At 44.6% G+C, this 20423-nt stretch overlaps 1 protein-coding gene across 3 annotated transcripts in view; it reads left to right on the forward strand.

Moving 5' to 3' along the window:
- Positions 1-20335, forward strand: part of ece2b (endothelin converting enzyme 2b) — a 27270-nt gene extending 6935 nt beyond the window's left edge. For 2 of the 3 annotated variants that reach the window (XM_041940038.1, XM_041940039.1), the window contains 19 exons: positions 1316-1452; positions 2473-2559; positions 4398-4533; positions 5286-5501; positions 5928-6052; positions 7358-7504; positions 7661-7726; positions 7855-8043; positions 11473-11615; positions 11735-11849; positions 12679-12789; positions 12909-13007; positions 13096-13173; positions 13337-13440; positions 14025-14135; positions 14282-14349; positions 15189-15379; positions 15494-15589; positions 16521-20335. In XM_041940038.1, the coding sequence (XP_041795972.1) occupies positions 1372-1452; positions 2473-2559; positions 4398-4533; positions 5286-5501; positions 5928-6052; positions 7358-7504; positions 7661-7726; positions 7855-8043; positions 11473-11615; positions 11735-11849; positions 12679-12789; positions 12909-13007; positions 13096-13173; positions 13337-13440; positions 14025-14135; positions 14282-14349; positions 15189-15379; positions 15494-15589; positions 16521-16697 (2340 nt within the window). In that variant the 5' untranslated portion in view covers positions 1316-1371 and the 3' untranslated portion in view covers positions 16698-20335. The remainder of the gene's footprint in view (positions 1-1315; positions 1453-2472; positions 2560-4397; positions 4534-5285; positions 5502-5927; positions 6053-7357; positions 7505-7660; positions 7727-7854; positions 8044-11472; positions 11616-11734; positions 11850-12678; positions 12790-12908; positions 13008-13095; positions 13174-13336; positions 13441-14024; positions 14136-14281; positions 14350-15188; positions 15380-15493; positions 15590-16520) is intronic. The other variant, XM_041940040.1, reaches the window with a different exon arrangement.
- Positions 20336-20423: the final 88 nt, after the last annotated feature.

Raw genomic sequence — 20423 nt, forward strand, 5'->3', positions numbered from 1 at the left:
CCTTAACTCCAGCTGAACCCAGACCTTCAGGCCTATGATTAGTTAAGATCCTTTCCAGGATATTTCACTGCAGTGTAAACTCCTCAGTGCTGCTCAGTCCTCAGTGACGGCTGCAGCAGTAAGAGATGTGAGACAGACCAGAAGGACACAGAGGATGTCCACAGTGTCCACATACTTTTGGCCATATGTTGCAGATCAATGGAAACAGAAAGAGAGGTGAAGAGGTCACATGTTCACATGTTGATCAGGACCAAACGCCAGCAGAGCTGCGATACTAACCATGCTAACAGCGGCAGCATTAGCGCCTGCGCTGCTCTGCGCCGCAGTGGTTGCCATGGTAACCAAATGCAGCATAGGAGGTGTTGAAACAATGTGAAACTCTGCAGCTGTTTGAGCTTATAAACAGTGTTTCTGACTGATTCAGGATCGTGAGTGCTTCTCTGGCAGGGCGGGGTGCTGCGTTGTTTATATTTCTGCCACACAATGACTGAGGGAGGGGGAGCGAGAGACCTAGAGACAGCCCTGCAGAGAGAGAGAGCGAGAGAGAGAGCAGCTGAGTGTAAACAGAGGAAGTGGAGATTTATTTGATCACAGTTAAGTATCTCCTCATGCTGAGCCTCCGCTCTGCTCTCAGTTCCCGTCCTGACGTGACTTTCTTCATCTGGTTCTGAGCCGAGTTCAGATTCTCCACACCGCTGCAGTTCACAGTCCAATCAGCTTCACCGGCAGTTCACACAGGAAGTCCCAGTACAGCGTAACACAGCATCCAACCAGCAAATCATCCCACATAAACCAAAGTACAGAAAGAACAATAAACTGTCACACCGATATACACACCTGAAGTATATATACACAGTAACAATTTAGACGTTATACTCTGTGTCTTTCTGTATACTTTCAAATACAGGAAAGAATTCATGTTTACAGTCTCTCCTGTTTTTATCTCAACGTTTGTGTTCTTCTGCTTTTCTTCTTCCACGCTGACACACTCTCCTTTTATTTTGTAAAATCCTCTTCTTCACTTGCTGAGAGTTAGACGTCCGGATTGGTACCACTATCAGGTCTGAAGCTGCAGCTAGTTAGCTTAGCATAAAGACTGGAAACAGCTAGCATGGCTGTGTGTGAACATCCATTCACCAGCAGCTGTAAAGCTGGTTAACATGATTTATTCAGTTGGTTTAAGAGCGCAGTTCACTGCTCTGTGGAGACGTTTCATCCTTTCTGTGGTTGAGGGTTTGATTCTGTTTTTATTCAAAGTTCCATTTGCATGTGTGGCTCACACCAAAACGTGTGATTTGTTGTCTTACTTTTACAGAGTCCACTATACTGTTTCCTGTGGAGTTTAGCAGCCAATCACAGCACTCAGTGCACATGGCTGCACAAAAAAGAACAGATGATGAAGAGGTTGCTGCTGTGGACACAAAAACATCAGTCAAACATCCGTATTTAATGGTAAAGTGTGAATGTGTGTAAAACTGTCAAGAGCTGCAAGCTGATATCGGAGTCCCAGCGGAGGACTTTAGCAACAGCAATGAATAATAAATACTGAAGTACAGAGATCAATAGAAACAACAGGAAGTACACAGGTTAACACATCAGCAGTTTTACATCTCATCTACCGCCCAGAGAGAGCAGCAACAACCAGAAGAACCACCTCACATCCTCCGGTGCTAACAGACGTAGTTAAACCAGGCTAGCAGCTCTGTGAGGCTGTACTTTCACACAGTGGTGCTTTGAGCTAAATACTAATGTCAACATGCTAACATGCCAATGTTTACAGAGTATAATGTTCACAATGTTCATCATCTGAGTTTACCATGTTAGCATGCTAATGTTTGCTAATTAGCATCCAGGCGCCATCGATACCAAATCACCAAATTTTGTGGTATCCATGTTGAAGAGTTGAAATGTTTGACATTCGACTGTTTCCTCTGCAGACTTTGAATGCCGAACTTTATTTCCTAACATTTCACTCGCGTAAACAGACGCTGAGGTTGTGTCGCCGTGCGCCGGGTTCAGATCTGCCGGCACATGTGTGCAGTCATACAGAGCAGCGTTCGACTGGAGAGCGCCCTCTGCTGGTCATAGTGCAGGGGAGCGCTGGTATTGCCGTTTATAAAGACGAGCTGGTGATATGACACTATGTTAACAGACGTGTAAAACAGCGGCAGGGAAACAGATGATTCACCCCATCAGCTGTCTGTCCTGCAGTCTGTCCTGCAGCTTTAGTGCTTTGCTGCGTCTCACAGTTTTTGTCCCCCTTGTCTTGTCCTCGTCCTCTCACACTGGACAGGCTGACTTGACCATGTTTGTGAAGGTTGATGATCATATGGCTGCATTTTGAAAAGTCCTGTTTACTGTTTCCACCCTGCAGATTAGATTTATCCGGACAGTTTCCTAATTTATCTGCATTAGTGTGGACATTACCGACAGAAGCTCTGTCTCTCTGTTTATCTGTCTCACTCTCTACAGATGTCCAACTACAAGCGAGCTACGTTGGAGGAGGAGGAAGTGTCGGACGCTCCGGCTGAGGCGGCCTCGTCTCCTGACAGAGTGGAGGTCAGTGAATGCAGCAAACACACAAACACACAGACAGGAATAACAAGAAGTTTGTACAGAAAAGAGAGACTCAGAGAGGACACTGATCCAGCCAAGCTGAGGACAACAGAAATAGACTCTCTCATGGCCAACTGGTCCCAGGTGGAGTCCTAGACTCACAGAGATTTGAGTCCCGGGAAAGAGCCCACTCCTCGAGCCAGACCTTGGGGGGCTCAGACTGCAAACACAAAATGGGGCCACCAGCCACAAAGAGAGAAGCAGCAGGGGGTCTGGAGCGCTGCCAGTCAGAAACTCTGGAACAACAAATGTCAACTCTCAGAGGGGGAAGAAAGAAGGCAGCGCTGTTAGCTCCAGTGGTATCTAATATGCTGTAACGTATGTCAGAAAGTGGGCATTCAGACTGAAATCTGCTCTGCATTAAAACAGCAGAGGGGTCTGCGTGTTGTTTAAAGAAGAGGACGTCATGAAATCTGATCCAGGGAGTCCAGCTCGAGTAACAGAGTGATGTGTTTAAAGGTTTATCAGACAGCAGATGTGCAGTGTTCAAGTTCTAAAGTGTTCTAATGTGTGTTTGCACCTATTTAATAGATCATCACAGAACTTGGTGATAGCGTTAGCTGTCTGGACTAGCCTCTAGCTCAGACTCCCACCTGTAGTCTGACAAAATAACTCTAAAGAACAACAAACATGGAAACTTTCTGCCAATCACACGGTCCTGTTTGTCTTAGCTGACCTGCTCTCTCTGAACACAGTGACACAGAACAGTTAAACACCAACATGTCACCCAGTCCATTACAATACAAATACCTGAGCTCACCTTGATTGGTGGCTGAACCCCCGCTGAGTGCTGCTGTGTTAGTGTCGAGTATGATGGTGACCTAAAGCATAAAGAGTCTGTGCAACCATGTTGAAGAGCAGTGCAGAGTATCCGTCCTTTGTGGAGTCCTCAGTTCAGGTCCTGGAGGTGGTGTCTGTTGGAAACCTGGATGAAGGGTTGATTGGGAGGAATGGCTGGCAGAATCTGAACCTAAGTGAACCTGCACCTGAAATCAAACACAGTTCAACACATTCAACAATAAAGCTGCCACCAGTACCCCATCTCTGCCAGTCAGGGATTGTCCGTAACAAACACTATGTTGGAGCAAAAGTGTACCTGGAACCAGAACACCTGAGGCCAAAGGTCAGAGAATGACTTTTTGTCATTGTGTCATCAGATCTGTAGCTGTGTGTCTTGAATACTTGTGTAAAGAGAAGGAGGTTTGGGAGGTTGGACCAAACAGGTTAACTGGGAAGATCTGGTGAGGCTCCTGTTAGGATTACATACAGTATGGCCAGAAGGTCTTTGTTGCCTGTTGTGGAAACAACCAAAGAAGCTGCAAGTAGCAAGACACCAGGAGGAGAAGAAGCCATCGAGCCAAAGAAGGAGTCCTTTCAGGCTGGCTATCCCAGGGGAGGTTCAACCAGCAAGCCCATTTCAAGCGCCACTGCTCACAGAACCAAAAACTGGTGTCAGAGGAGTCCAGGGAATCCATGGAGAAGGACTTTCTATGTGGACTAATACCTGGGGTACAGAGATGGTGGATCCAAGAAGCTGAAACGAGTCTCCTGGGCAGGGTGTCAGGGTTCCACCTTTAAAACGAGGTGAGGGGCTTAGATATCCATCCAAGGCCTCCCTGTGAAGGTGATCTGGACAAACTGGGCACCTGGGATGTTCCCAGGATTTAGGTGTGAGATCCAGGAGGAGGAGACCAGTCCTGGATTTGAGCTTGAGATAAACGTCTGTAGAAAGTTCTTGTCCAGTTTGTATTCAGTCTCTCTCGCTGTTCCTTCTGTCTCAGGTGGGTTTCAGGAAGGGAGGTGTGGACATTCTCGGCAGGAGGACTCAGCTGGAGGTTCTGCTGTCAGTCCTGCTGCTGGCTGCCCTCCTGGCTCTGCTGGCCTGTCTGCTGGTCCTGGGACTAGGATTCAGCTCAGGTACCACCTTCTTTCCTCCTCTTCCTCCTTCTGTCCTCCTTGACTTACTCCTTTGCTCCTCCTTTTCTTACCTTTCTTTAATTTCCTTTGCCCATCCTTCTGTACCTCTTCTTTCCTTCTCTGCCTCCTACTGCCTTCTTTCCTTTCTTTCCTTTCATTTCTATTTCTCTCCTACTGCACTGATTCTAATCTGCCTCCTACTGTCATTCCTCATCTCCTCTCCTCCTTTGGACAGCTGGCACCTCCCTTCCTCCCCTGCCTCCCAGTTTATTCCCTACCCCCACATTCCTTTCCTTTCCTATCATTTCCCTTCCTTTCCTACCTCCACCCATCCTTCCCTGCCTTCCCATCGTCCTCCTTTCCTTCACTTCTTCCCTTCCTCCTCCTTTCCTTTCCTTTCTTTTTATTTTGTTTTCATAGCATACCCTGCCTATCCCTCTCTACATCCTCATTTCCTTTCCTCCTCCTCCTTCTCTCCTCTTCTCCTCCTCTCCTCCTCTGCCTCCCCTTTCCTTTCCTGTCTCCACCCATCCTTCTCTTCCTCCCATTTCAGCCCTTCTTTCTTCCCTTTCTCCTCATTTCTTTTCCTGCCCACTCTTTCCTTTCTTATGTGTTCATTTTCTTCCTTCCTTTCTTTCTCGTCTCTTATGTAAAATCCCTCCATGACGTTGAACATGTAAAGCACCTCCTGCAGCTTCAGACTCATGACCCTCTGGTTCACTCAGTTTTTTCTATCCCATGATGCTTTGCAGACAGCGGTCACGGCCTGTGCCTGTCTGAGGCCTGCGTCACGGTGGCGAGTCAGATGGTGGAGGCGATGGACCGCAGCGCAGACCCGTGCCAGGACTTCTACCAGTTCGCCTGCGGAGGCTGGATGAGAAAAAACCCGCTGCCTGACGGTCGATCCCGTTGGTCCACGTTCAACAGCATCTGGGAGCAGAACCAGGCACTGCTCAAACACCTGCTGGGTAAGACAGGTAGAAAGGGAGAGAGACAGGTGGAGAGAGACACAGGTGACTAAATCATGTTATCTTTATAAAGGGATGGGGTCAGGGTTAGGATCATTCACTTCATGTGCTTTTAACGTTTTTAGGTTTCACAGAGTTTTACAAACCACCTCTTGATTAAAGGCTTCGTTTAAGTGTTGGAGGACTGACGTTCATTGGAAAACATTTCATTAATTAACACTACAAACTGCAGAGAGAAAGAATTCAAGACCAGGAATACTGAGGAAGAATGTCAACGTTGAGGGAGAAGAAGTCTGGGCCTGCTGTCTTTAAAAGCGAGACATTTATTTCTGATGTCTCCTCCGACTCCTCCTCCGACTCCTCCTCCTCCTCTCTGCTCCACCTGAACTCCTCTGTAGTGACTTCCAACCTTTTTTGTTCTTGTAGAGAATGGGACGTTTAACGGCAGCAGCGAGGCGGAGAGGAAGACTCAGTCCTACTACCTGTCCTGTCTCAACACACAGAGGATCGAGGAGCTGGGAGCTCAGCCTCTCGTAGACCTCATCGCCAAGGTAACCAGACATGCTTCGTCACCATGGTAACTGCTTCACTCTAGTACAACAGCATCACATGGTTCAGCTCCAGCAAAGTGCTCTGTTTTATCTGAGTTCATGTCAGTTTTCAGAGCTCGCTGACAGCTGGGTACATTTAAAAATAAGGTGAGTTAAAGTTGAAGCCAGCCAATGTTTAAACAGGCTGAGGACATACTGTTCTAAACATGAAACAAGGCAAACTTGATGTCTCTTTTAGAATTCAGTTCCAGTTTTATTTATTTAGAACCAAATCACAACAGAAGTTATCTCCTGACACTTCTCATGTGCAGCAGGTCTCGGCCCAAGAGTTGCCCCATGAGCAAGCTCTTGGCGATGGCAGTGGTAGAAGCAGAGTGTGAGGATGGTAGTGTGATTACTCAGTCAAACACTTTGGTTCAGAAACAGATATTTGAAAAACTAGAGGAGATGCACGGTTATCAACAAGTGGACACCTGCCCAGATCCACAGAGGACCTGAAGGCTCCAGGCTCACTGTGGTGTTTGTGGTAACTTTTTAGGCATTTTTGCCTTTTATTGACACAACTGACAGAAGAGAGGAGCATACAAGTTATAGGTCCACTGTATATAATCAAGATAAATATATAGAGTACATTATTGATGCCAAAGGGAAAATACCTATGTTACAGCAGGCGCTTCACATGAATCACATAAAACGAGTGAGGCAGGTCAGATTATGCACAATATTCAGTTAATCCAACCATGTAAGTGGTTGATGTGGAAATCACACACCATAGAAAATATGGCTTAGAAGATCAGAGACAGATATGATGTTTCTGGGTGACTGAAAATCTTCAAAACTGAAATAAAATAAAATAAAATAAAAAATGCCTTCATTAAAAAGCTTTTTATCAAAGAAACTTTTGTTTGTTTTCTGCGAATCCATTCAAAATCACTTAGTATTTCTGACAGTTCATATTTCTGATGTATGAAGCTGGTGAAATGAATATATCATCCAGTGTGGGTCTTCTCATGAAATAGTTAACAGCTTAAAGTGAAGTTTAGGAGATGAACAGTATCAGCAAATCATCTGTGAAGGCAAGTTGTGGATGAAAAGCATTTAAACATTCTGAAATGAAAAAGAGAATATCATCAGCATACAGACGTAGAATTTGTCATCTTGTCTTTAAAGAGATGAAACTTTATTCTGTTTTAGTTCAGTCATATTTACAAGAAAGATGGTCCGTGCTGTCCAGGCTCCAACAGTATGGAAGTCATCGGTATGTCTGTCCTGTGATCAACACCTGGATTCTGTCTCTGCCTGTAGATCGGGGGCTGGAACATGACAGGTCCATGGGAGAAAGAGAACTTCATGGAGGTTCTCAAAGTGGTTTCTGGTCCATACAGAGCTCAGCCTTTCTTCAGTGTCGGAGTCAGTGCTGACCCCAAAAACTCCAACAGCAACGTCATCCAGGTACACCACAACCAGAACCACTCAGAACCAAAACCAGACAGATCTAGACTGTGAACCAGACCACAGCTGTAGTATCTCTGTGATCGGACGTCAGACTCGTTTGAGCTCAAGTGATCTGTGGTCGTTACAATCTCCATGGTCTTTCTCTTTGCCCAGGTGGACCAATCAGGCCTCTTCCTGCCATCCAGGGACTATTACCTCAACAAGACAGCCAATGAGAAGGTGAGAATTCTTGAAGCTGGGTGTTGTCATTACAGCTTGGCTGTGACATTGCAGCTCGAAGTTTCAGAGTGTCGACTTTAACAAAGAGATGTTTGATGAAAGAAATGAGACGTTTATCTAAATTCCAGGTGCTGGTGGCTTACCTGGACTACATGGTGGAGCTGGGGATGCTGCTGGGGGGGGAGAGGAGCTCCACCCAGCTTCAGATGCAGCAGATTCTGGAGTTTGAGACAGCGCTTGCCAACATCACCGTCCCGCAGGACCAACGTCGAGATGAGGAGAAAATTTACCACAAGGTCACCATTGCTGAATTACAGGTGCGGTGAACATCACCTGAGTGGTCCGCTGAACATCTGGGGTTGCATGAGACAGTTTGTAAACAACAAAAATCTTTTGTCAGTGAAAGGTCAAAGTCATCAGAGAAACTAGGACTAGAGCTGTCCTATCTAGTCTGCTGGGCATGAACTGATGAAGCCTGCTCGGATGAGAGGCGAAACGTCTTCTAAGACAAACTGACGAGGTCCAGTTGTGAACGACTGAATGCCCTAAAGCTTACAATGACCTGGATGAATGAGAAAATTCACAGGCACGTCGTCAGAGAAAGTTCAGTATTTACGTCACAAAGGTTGTGTTTGCTCGTATTTGATTGGTCACTGCAACATTTTCTTTGCCAGATCAGCCTGAAATTGAAATGTGGTTCACTGATCCTCTGACTTTGCTTCTAGCACCACCATCAGGCCAAAATGTGCATTTGTCTAATACTTTGCTTTATGACCAAATACCTGCAAAACTAATGACATTCCCATCAGCCTCAGCTGTAGCTCTGTTTAGTGCTAGTATGCTAACATGCTGAACTAAGGTGGTAAACATGGTTCTGCTTAACATCAGAAGTCTTCTTTCCATTTCCAACATTCCCAACTGAGCCTCAACATTTCTAACAACAGTTCCTGACTGAGGAGCGATTCAGGAAACGAAGAAACTTTGACCTTAGCGAGGACACGTGCTCAACCCCGTCGCTAGGTGTGACTCATACTACAATCAAGGTGTGATTGGTTGATAATAAGACATTCTTAGTGATAACGGACAGTGAAATCAATCAGCCTGATGATCAATGTCTTTGTTGAAAAATCAGGTCTACCTGCAGTCACCTGTTCACACGCTGATAGGTGTTCTATCTATTAGCTTACGTTTGATAGCATGCTGTTCATTTTAGCGTGCGATCTTTTTGATCGACCAGTTAACGAGGAAAAATGTCTCAGCTTCCGTCAGTATCTCTGTCTGTTCCCAGCTTTTATGAGCTGCATTAACTGACAGACTTCCATCCGACACACCAACAACAACAACTCCTCTGCTTCAGAAACTCTTCAAAGTCCAACAGTACGTCCCTGGAGCAGATCTCCGAAGGCCTGAGACGCTTTGTTAATAACTTCGATCTTTTTCCAGGATGAACTGTGACGGGAAAGTACAAGAAAAAATCATCATTGTAAGGATTTTCTTAGAATTTCTCTTCATGAACACCAGCCTTCATGTCAGTGTTGACGGAGCTGCTCTATTCAGTTTATAATGATAGAAATAAATACAGGTAAAGAGGTCATGTGTGATCTGTGAGCGGTCTCATGCCGTCTTCCTGCTCGCTGTTCATGTGTCTGCAGTGTTTCATCGGCAGCTTCCTCTAAACATCCACGTTTAAAGACTTTCTGAGGGATTATCCGGCAGTAATGAAGCTGTGTGCTATCAGCCGTGCTGGTCTGGGCTGTGCTGTAGAGTGCAGTCTCTCTCTCTCTCTCTCTCTGCTGCAGCTCTCCGTCCTTTAGAGTTGCAGATGCATCTGGGGTCACCATGGCAACTGTTGCCAAGAGCTGTTGCTATGTGCCTGCATCTCTGTGGCAGAGAGAGAGGTTAGATAACAGGTTATTATGTAAACATGGCTGATATGAACATGAAGGAGGCTTCAGATGGATTTCGGTGCAGGTTCATTTTGAGCTTCTTCTTTGTGCTGAATTCATTCAATAGTGAACGCTGTCGATTGTCATCATTGATTATGGTGATGAAGTGACAGATATTCTGAGTCTGTGCAGCAGAGCGCCCTCTACAGGTCTGCTCTTCCTCTGGTTTCATCTTTAATTCATGTTTTGAAGTCATTTGTCCTGTAAAAAGAGGAAACATCAGCTGTGTCTGTCGGAGACGACCCACCAGCTGTTCAGCCAGTGGTTCAGCTCACAGCGCCCTCAAAGGCTGAAACAAGAAATTACAACAACTTTGTCCAGTTAACAGATGAATCAGACTCAAGACTGAAAATGTGAAGCTGTTCCTGCATGTTTGCAAAACGTTCTCCTTCCGTCTTCTTTGATGTTCCTTCAATGTTTGAAAGCTGTTCTGTGTTTTAGTTCTTTCAGCTCACCACAGAACAGAATAACCAACACAGCAGGACAACATGATTTTAATATCAAGTAGAACTGAATAAACTACCTGAGACTGAGCTCGTAGCAGAACCAGCCCAGGCCTCTCGCTGAGGGCTGTTTCATATGTTCTCAGGTCAGATATTAATGTCAGAGTCAGGAGAGGCTGTCGTGTCTTCGCTGGCGCTGAATCGTCTTTCTCTGCAGTTTCAGTCGACTCCTCTCACATTTGGAGTTTTTTTTTTAACCTCATCAGCTGCTTTTTCTGATCTCAGGTTGTTTGTTTCCAGGTCGACTCTCAGAGTGAGGAAGGCTGATGTACCTGTGCTGTAAATGTGTGATATTTTCACTCTTATCAAAGGCTTCACATCAGTCAGTGTAGTTTGTAACATTATAGAAAATCGTTGGAAATAGTCCCGCAGCAAACAGGCTGACTCATCATTTCTGTTTTTCATGAGTGGAGATTTGAGTGAATCTGCTTTGTTTTGAAGATGTTTATGTCTTTCTTTGGTTAAACTCGCCCATAACTGAATGTTGTGCTGTAGATCTTCTAGTTTTCTGTCAAAGTTCTCAGAACTTGTGATGTTTTATATCAACGAGCTTTCAAACTGCAGTAACGCAGGTCAGATTTGGTTTCCTGGGTTTCTGTTTACAGCCTTTGTGGGGTCCATGCAAACACGAGAAGCGTCAGTCCACATGTGGACATTGGACTGTCTTCTCTCTGCAGAGACTCCAGGTTTCACTTTTTGACTTTTTAAAGCTGAAGCAGACAGCATGGATTAGTTTTTCATCTCAGCGTCTCCCCCCCGGGTGGTGCAGTCTGCTCCCACACTGAGGATTACTGAGACAGACAGAGACAGACTGAGGGACAGACAGACAGATCTGGTCCAGAGTGATAGTTTGATTTTACTCCTGAACTCGCAGTCCAGCTGTGATAGTCCAGAAGAAGAGGACACAGTTACTGCAGTGAGCATTCTTTGCCCCTGGTTTTGCCTGTCAGGCTGCATACAGTTTGTACGTCCTTATTAATGAAGGTTGTTGGAGTTTGTGCACTCTGAGAGGAAACCTGCCAACACCATCAGTACTTCTCCTGCTTCTTTTAATCTGTACTTGTTTATTTCTGTTTATTTATGTGAGACTTTACTGAACCTCTTCTCTTCTGAAACAAAACCTCCTGCCACCTACTTTTCGTCTAGCGCCACCATCAGGACGAATCGTCCACAGAAAAATGAGAGAAACAGGCAGATTGTGAAGTGAACTCTTCGCGTTAATGTGGACCAACTGTCCAGGTTTCAGAGACCCTGTCTGAAGTCTGTATTTACCGTCTCTTCTTCATTGGTGTTTCAGCTGCTGGCTCCGGCCGTGGACTGGTTGGACTACCTGTTGTCCTCTCTGTCTCCTCTGGAGCTGAACGACACTGAACCTGTCGTCCTGTACGCCAGAGAGTACCTGCAGCAGGTGTCTGAGCTCATCAACAAGACCGACCGCAGGTCAGAAACAATCACTGACCATCTGTCTCACTGCAGACACAGATACCTCCACTAGCTGCAGGTGTCTCACCTGTCGTCCTGCTCTGACCACCTGTCTGTCTGTCTGTCTGTCTCTTCAGTCTGTTGAATAACTACATGATGTGGACTCTGGTTCAGAAGAGTGTGGCCAGTCTGGATCAACGCTTCGAGAACGCTCAGGACAAACTGCTGGAGAGCCTCTACGGGACCAAGAAGGTACTTATACTACATGTATTGCTGCTGTTAGTAGAGTAGAGTTACAAGGAGTACTACTGTGATAGTGACAATAACTACTACTGTTACTATTGTTACTGCTATAAATACTACAAATAAATACTGTTATTACCGGAAGGAGTACCACTGTGACTGCTAGAGCTACATGGCACTACTTTTACTGCTGTAACTACTACAAATACTACTACCACTACTGTTACTGTGACAAATGCTACTGTTACTATTGTTACTGCTATAAATATGACAAATACTACGACTGTTACTCCTGGCACTGTTACTGTTATTTATTTTACTACAGCAGGTATAACAACTACACTTACTACGGTTGGTTAGTTGGTTAGTAGTCCTGTAGTCCACCTGTAGTCCCTGGTGATGGAACTAGTTGAGCTTTAACTGGTTCTATCTATCTGCATTTCTTCTTCTTACTGGCTTTTATGGGTTCTAACTGGAAGTAACCAGTTTGAAGTGTCTCCACTTTAGATGGCTCTACCACCAACTACCACCTCTGCAGGTGCTAAAGTTTCCAGTTTCCAACTGGTCTGCACGTGCTGTAAGTGGGTTCACATGCCTCAAGCTGACTCTAATCTGCAGCAGCAGGCTCTATTTCCTCCTCCTTTCAAAAAATTAGGACTGGTTCTATCTGGTTTTGTGACCCAGGAAGCCTTACCTGTGCAAGTTTATACGGGGAAACTGGTTCTAGCTGTCTGTAACTGGTTTTGTCAAGTCTGCTACAACCTTTAACTGGATCTGCCTGGACCTGGCTGTAACTGGTATAAAATCGCTGGTTGTAACTGGTTGTGGTCTGTTGCAGTCCTGCACCCCCCGCTGGCAGACCTGTATTGGGAACACTGACGACACTCTGGGTTTTGCTCTGGGAGCACTCTTCGTTAAGGCGACCTTCGACAAACACAGCAAAGAGATCGTGAGTTGTTTACACCAGAATAATGATCATATTCCGGTGACCACAGCAGGGACAGTTTGTCCTGCACGTGATACAGGTCTGGTCTGGTCTGGTTCATCACCTGTCCTTCTCTCTCTCAGGCCGAGGAGATGATTAATGAGATCCGCTCAGCATTTAAACAATCTCTGGACCGACTCAGCTGGATGGATGACCACACGAGGCAGGCTGCCAAAGACAAGGTACAAAGACAGGTTGACAGACAGGTGGACAGACAGGCAGAATCACAGCTGCTGATTGGTCTAACTGTTCTTGTTTGTCCCTCGTTAGGCAGATGCAATCTACGATATGATTGGTTTCCCAGAATTCATCCTGGACCCCAAAGAGCTGGACGATGTTTATGATGGGGTGAGTGACGGCTGTTATTCATTGCTCATTCACCTGCAGACAGGTAGAACAGGTGGACAGGTAGATGAGAGGCTGATGTTTACATTCAGGTTCAGTTGATCAGGTGATGCTGTGCTGCCCCCTGCTGTTCAGCACCATCATTAACATGTGATATGTGTTTCAGTATGAAGTGTCAGAGGACAGCTTCTTCCAGAACATGTTGAACTTCTACAACTTCTCATCCCGAGTGATGGCCGACCAGCTGAGGAAGACTCCCAACAAAGACCAGTAATAATGATGAAGAGCAGCAATACACACCAGCATAACGGATCACACACTGACAAACACACACGTCTAATCAGAGGTCGTATTCACAAAACTTCACGTTAATCTAATCTAGCCAAGTTAAAAGGAAAGTAGGTCCTTCATCTGAAGGGTCACTGAGACCAGGATCTACCTGTAGCGGTTCATTAGGATCCACTGAGCTCACCAACAAATCAGATGAGTCCAGTCAGAGCTGAGACAAGAAATCATTTAGATTATTGATTAATCTGTGGATGATTTTTTTTCTGTTCATTTAACACATCTTGTTGTAGACTCAGATAATCTGTGATTGCTTGAATCCTGATTCCAGACGTCCTGCTTTGTGCGTCAGATTTATTCATTCTTCTCGTCATGAAATTATGAATCCGTTGGTTATCCGATTCTGAAGACGAAACTCTGAGCTGCGACTGTTGGAGACATTTTGAGGATACTTGTGAAAACGACCTCTGGCCCTTTTGATGGACTGATCCAAATAACTCCTCTCCACCTCTCCACTCCCATCCTTGTCTCCCCCTCTCCTTGTCTCCTAACTTCCTGTCCTCTTCCAGGTGGAGTATGACTCCTCCTACAGTTAATGCCTACTACATGCCCACTAAGAACGGCATCGTCTTCCCTGCTGGGATCCTACAAGCTCCTTTCTACGCCCACGACCACCCCAAGTCTGTTTACCTCTATATCCACCTGTCTGTGTGTCCACCTGTCTGTAGGGACTTATTGCCCCGATAAAACAGTGACAGTCATGACGTGTCAACATTAGAAGACATCTTACACAAACCGCAGCTGAATTTTGTGTTTGTGTTTTCAGGGCACTGAACTTTGGTGGCATCGGGGTGGTGATGGGTCACGAGCTCACACATGCCTTCGATGATCAGGGTGAGTCTGGATCTCCAATCCTGTTTACTTTCTGTCACATGTTCAGTTCCTGCTGGAGGAGATGATGTGTTTACTGCACTCTGAGCAAGGATGTAAATGTAAGGACTCATGAAGACAGCCCATCCATCCTGGCCCCCCGTGCAGGCCTGTGTTTCCTGTGTTTACAGGATAGATAGACGTCCCTTCACCAAACCCTTTTGTGAGGATGGTGTTTCAATTAAAAAGGCTGTGTGTTCAGAATAAACCGTATTTGACTCTCTGAGTGGTGATTAGGAGGTTTAAAGTGTCCCTTCAATATGAATTAATTATGTTTATCTGGGGTTCAGTGATTCTCTGGTCCTTCTTGGATTGGATAGAAAAACCTGAAACCTGTCAGAAAATATGAGCGAGGAATGAAGATACTCGAGTAGAGTTAATTATTTACTGCTTTAGAGAGTTTCGTGTTGAGGTTGGTCATTAAAGTGCTGCTGTTGGTTTCTTTGATGTTGCGCTTGGTGTCTAGCTGGTTGTGGAGAGTGAGAGGTGGTTACTTTGGTCTTCAGGGTTGTTATTCATTATGAACTCTGCACTGCTCAAACAATTCAAACCTATTTAATGTATTTTTAGCAAAAATATGTTATGGATACATCAGTTTCTGAACCTTAAGTTGAGGTTAGTAACTCTTCCTTCACTTGGAAGAACAGATGGTCTGTGTGTCATATTTGCCTCTTAGATGTGAGATTCACTTTGTTTAGAAGTCAGACCTTGAACACAGCTATAGATTAGCATGACAGAAAGAAGAGAGAATAAACATGAACTTGTCTCACTGTTCATTAAGATGTCCTCCCTCCCGCCCTCAGGTCGTGAATATGATAAAGAAGGTAATTTGAGGCCGTGGTGGCAGAACTCATCAGTGGAGGCGTTTCGCCAGAGAACAGAGTGCATGGTGGATCAGTACAGCCACTACCTGGTCAATGGAGAACATGTCAATGGAAAACAGACGCTCGGAGAAAACATCGCCGACAACGGAGGACTGAAGGCTGCATACCATGTTAGTGTCAACATGCTGCATCAACATGAGCCAAAGTGCCCGAGCTGTGTTATTCTCAGGTAACAGGTAACTGTGTCTAATATAATCTCAACTAAACTGGAGCTTTCTCTTTAGGCCTACCGGTCGTGGGTCCAGAGAAGTGGAGAGGAGAAGAGACTCCCTGCCGTCAACCTGACCAATGATCAGCTCTTCTTCGTGGGATTTGCTCAGGTGAGACAAACAGTAGCAGCTCAGATTCCCTCTCAACAGAACGGTGTCCCACAAGGTTCTGTACTGGGGCCGCCTCTGTTTCTTTTCATGGCCTATATTCTGCTTGTCCTGATGTTATACTCTATACTGATGAGACACTGATTTATGGGCGTACTACTACCCAAATTTTCCATATCACAACATGGCTTTAATTAAACAACACTTTCATACAGAAGACGTACGTGTTCAGGTCCACTCTTGGTGTTTAAACACCTGATGTGAGACACTCTGTTAGCAAAGACTCCTGTGTTCCATGTAGCTTATACTGTCGGCTCCACAGACAAATCAAACAATAACATTGAATTTCAGCCTCTGATAGACACACCAGGTAATTTAAATCAGGCAGGTTCAGACCTGCATCCAACCCTGGTCCAGAGACGTGTTGTGATGGAGGGTTGCAGGTAGACCCCAACCTGAGTTTGACCCATCACCATGTCAGTCGGCAGGGGGTATTAGGTTGGTGTTTAGGTTTGGTTTCCTTTTCTTATGTCTTTTCTTACGTCTTCAGTGATTCTAAGGGAGGCTCTATGAAAGACACTGTCCAGTTGGGAATCCAGTGTTTTCACTCTAAAGCTCAGGACATATCGACCTCTGCTGCTCGGATTTGGTCCATTCTGTCTCTCATGAGTCCTGTAACTTTATGGGAGTGCAACACTAAATCTCTGGACTTGCAGGAACATCGACTTCCTGTGCCAGAGCTGGAAAAAAAAGCATCAGAAAAATGACCCACAGTGTCCTGGTGGTCTAGAGGTTTAAGGCTCTGACCATGATCCACAATGTCACAGGTTTGATTGTGATCAGGGACATTTGGAGCATGTTGTTCTCGGTCTGTTACCTCACTTCCTGCCACCTCTTATAAGATTTAACCAAGTCTGCTGTTTGTGTTTTTCAGGTGTGGTGTTCAGTTCGAACACCAGAGAGCGCTCATGAGGGCCTGGTGACCGACCCCCACAGCCCACCCCGATACAGAGTCATCGGCACGCTAGCCAACTCTCCGGACTTCAGCCACCACTTCAACTGTCCTGCAGGGACACCCATGAACACTGGGAGGCGCTGTGAGGTCTGGTAGACAGACTGAAGAGGATAGGGTCAGAGGGGGGCAGGTTAATTAGGTCAGTCCGTTAATTAACAGGTCGGTGTGTCAGTTAGGAAACTTGTCTGTTATTAAGCAGAAAACTTTTAGTTTGTTAACGGGCCAGATTGTTAATTAACAGGTGAGTTTCTTAACTAACCGGCTGATTAGTGTCTTAAGTAGAGGACCTTGGTCTGTTAATTATCAGCAGTTTATCTTGAAGTTATTAAGCGGACGTGAGGAGGTGATCAGGTGTTCGTTAGGGGCGTCGAAGGTGTAATCTACAGTTAATATAAGTCTGTTAATTAGAGACGAGAGACTTCCTGTCTGGAATCTGAACGGAATCAGTGGACTTCACACGGAGACATGAAGGACTGACGATGATGATGATGATGATGGTGATGAGGCCACATGGGACGATGTTGCTGATTTCAGCTTTATCACCGTTATTGATTATGAGTAATGGGCTTTGGTTTATGTGTGTGTGTGTGTGTGTTTGTGTGTTGTCTGTTGTATGAAAGAGCGCTGTAAGTCTCTCTCTGATGACATCACTGTGATGAGCTTATACAAAGTTGAACTATTACATCATCAGTCATGGCCAGGTGGCTCAACAGGAAGCTGTCATCCAATACATTTTTCAATTAAGGACATTTTAGGGTGCACGTTTTGGGGTTCAACCAGATTTGGGTTTAATTTATATTTTTGATTATTTCATGGTTTAATGGTTCTTTAAGGAGTAAAAACACCTTAAGCTTGACTAAGTAGCATGAAAACAGTCTTTGAATTTCTATCTTAATTGAGGCCATTTAAAGTTTAAATTAAGGAATGGTTTTCATGCTATTTGGTACATTTTAAGGCTTGTTTATCCCTTACAGGGTTTTTAAACCATGTAGATAATCTAATCTACAATCCAGTGAACAATTAACCCATTAAAATGGCCGTAACTTCATCAGTATTAAGGGGTGAATTAATGGAATTCAAGGCAAAAGGATGTCACTGATGAAAGAATGAAACGTGTTAATGTTCAGTCGTCAAACCACATGTCAACCCTCTGAAACCACTAACCACCATCCTTGCGTTGTCGTGACAACCGAAACACAACTGCTCATCCCCAACAAACCATGTTAATTAGTGACATCATCACCTTAAAAATTAAAACAAACCTTAAACCGAATTTAAAATGTTGCCTTAAAGGCTAAGAAAAATGCCTCAAATTTTGAATTATCAACAAAAAAATTCCTAAAATCCTATGAATTAATGTTAAATTAAGGAATATTTAACAATTAACACTTTCATAGTCAAGCCATTAGCACCTTCATCTGACTGTTTGTTAGCCAGAGATCCCTTAACTTAACCTACTGAGAAATCTTGTTACAATTCTTGATTTATACCTTAATTATCCCCTTAAAGTGTTGTTAAATTACCTTAATTGCATCAATATTAATGGTTAAATTGATGGAGTTTTAATGTAAGAAGGGTTTTGTTTCATAATGTACCCCTTAATTTGTGCCTTAAACGGACCTAAATTTTTTAAAAATGAGGTGCAAATTCAGGGGTTCGCTTCAAATTTTGGTGTAATTGATTTGATTAAAACGGGGTTTTAATAGATTATGGGCACTGTGTAAAATTCATTAAATGGCATTAAAACCATCCTGAATTTATAAGATAAACCATTAAAAATACCTTTTAATTGATCTGTTAATTAATAAAAAAATATTTTTATTAAATCATTACTATCTGCAGCTTTAAGGTCAAATGAAAGGATTTAGCCTCACAGTGTAAATGGTGTTGTTTTGTACACTTTAAACCATCCCTCTGTCAACCCTCTGTAACCAGTGACCATGCTGCCGTTGTCATGGTAACCAAAAAGCCTGTAGAGTTCTGTGTTAATTAATCAATCTTAACATCAGTGAGAAAAAATCAAGCGCCTTAAAGATTAGATTTTATTCTAAGACTGACTTTGCCTTAAAATGAGCGCCTTAAATCAGCTGTTTGTTGAGCTCTGACGCCTGATGAGACACGATGACGACGTCCCATCAGACGTCAGACCAAGTCGGTCTTTATTTTACAGTAAAGTCACAGATTAGTCTCACAGGTGTCTACAACATAAAATACCTTCTGTCCTCACATCGAGATCACAGGCCGTGATACGACAGCTGTGGGGCGTTCACGAGCTGAAAGGAACGTGGGGCGTTCACGAGATGAAAGGAACGTGGGGTGTTCACAAACTGAAAGGAACGTGGGGCGTTCACGAGCTGAAAGGAACGTGGGGTGTTCACAAACTGAAAGGAACGTGGGGCGTTCACGAGCTGAAAGGAACGTGGGGCGTTCACAAACTGAAAGGAACGTGGGGTGTTCACAAACTGAAAGGAACGTGGGGCGTTCACGAGCTGAAAGGAACGTGGGGCGTTCACGAGCTGAAAGGAACGTGGGGCGTTCACGAGCTGAAAGGAACGTGGGGCATTCACAAGCTGAAAGGAACGTGGGGTGTTCACAAACTGAAAGGAACGTGGGGCGTTCACGAGCTGAAAGGAACGTGGGGCGTTCACGAGCTGAAAGGAACGTGGGGCATTCACAAGCTGAAAGGAACGTGGGGTGTTCACAAACTGAAAGGAACGTGGAGCGTTCACGAGCTAAAAAAAGCTTCGGGCGTTCATGTACTATCATTATCTTTCTCTAAATCCAAAAATTGTACTTTTAGCCGTTTGATGAATACAGACCCTGAACATCACACGTCTCCCTCTGCCGTTAGAGGCTTGAGAGAAGAAAGCTGGACCGGTAGTAAAAATAGTAAATAGAGAAACAGGAGGATTTTATAAAAGAAATAAAGAATGTAACATAGAACGGGAATAGTAAATATGAAGTGTTGTAAATTACAGAGTTTCAGGCAGAGTGCTGAAGTGTTCCAGCTACATCACAGATTAAACTGTTGGTTTTAAAAATAAACATCATGTTAGTTTAAAGACGATACCTCAACTTCATTACCCATAATCCCTTAGTGTTGCTGTCCAGTGCAGGAACCTGACTCTGACAGCAGGTGGAGTTGTCAGCCTGCTCACCTGAATATTACAGTCAGTTTCTCACTGTATACTGTCTGTGTGTGTGTGTGTGATTGCTTCGCCTCCTGATGACATCACTGTCATGATGACATCACAGTCCAATCCTGTGCAGCTCCTGTGTGTGTGTGTGTGTGTGTGTGTGTCATAGTGTGTTAAGCAGAAGAAGAAGCTGCTTCCTGCCAAAGACGTTTCTGTTTCTGTGTGTGTGTGTGTTTGTGTGTGTGTGTGTGTTATGTACGTCTATCTTTGTGAGGACCAGTCTCTTAAACCAACGTAGTGAGGACATGTTTGCATTGTGGGGACATGACTTTGGCTGAGCTCGGGGTTATGGAGTGTGTTCTGTCAGTGAGTCCTCACAAGTATAGAAGTGTAAATGTGTGTGTGTGTCAGGGGTCTCCACTGTGTAGTAATCTGTGTGTGCAGTAGACAACAGTAGATCTGATGTAGAATAAACTCAGCTTGTTGAAAACTCTGTGTCCTGAGGGGGCGTCGCCACTCTGCTTGTCCAATCAGAGAGCTGCATTACAAACAGCTGGAGATGCAGAGCTACAGAAACATAATAAACACTGAACATGATAAACACTCACAGTCTGCTCTGATTATGAAATCTACACACACCTGTAACACACATAAGCTTTCCTTCAAAATGCAGTACGAGAGTACA

Source organism: Chelmon rostratus, chromosome 7 (genome assembly GCF_017976325.1).
Source record: "Chelmon rostratus isolate fCheRos1 chromosome 7, fCheRos1.pri, whole genome shotgun sequence".
In the NCBI taxonomy this organism is placed as follows: Eukaryota; Metazoa; Chordata; class Actinopteri; order Chaetodontiformes; family Chaetodontidae; genus Chelmon; species Chelmon rostratus.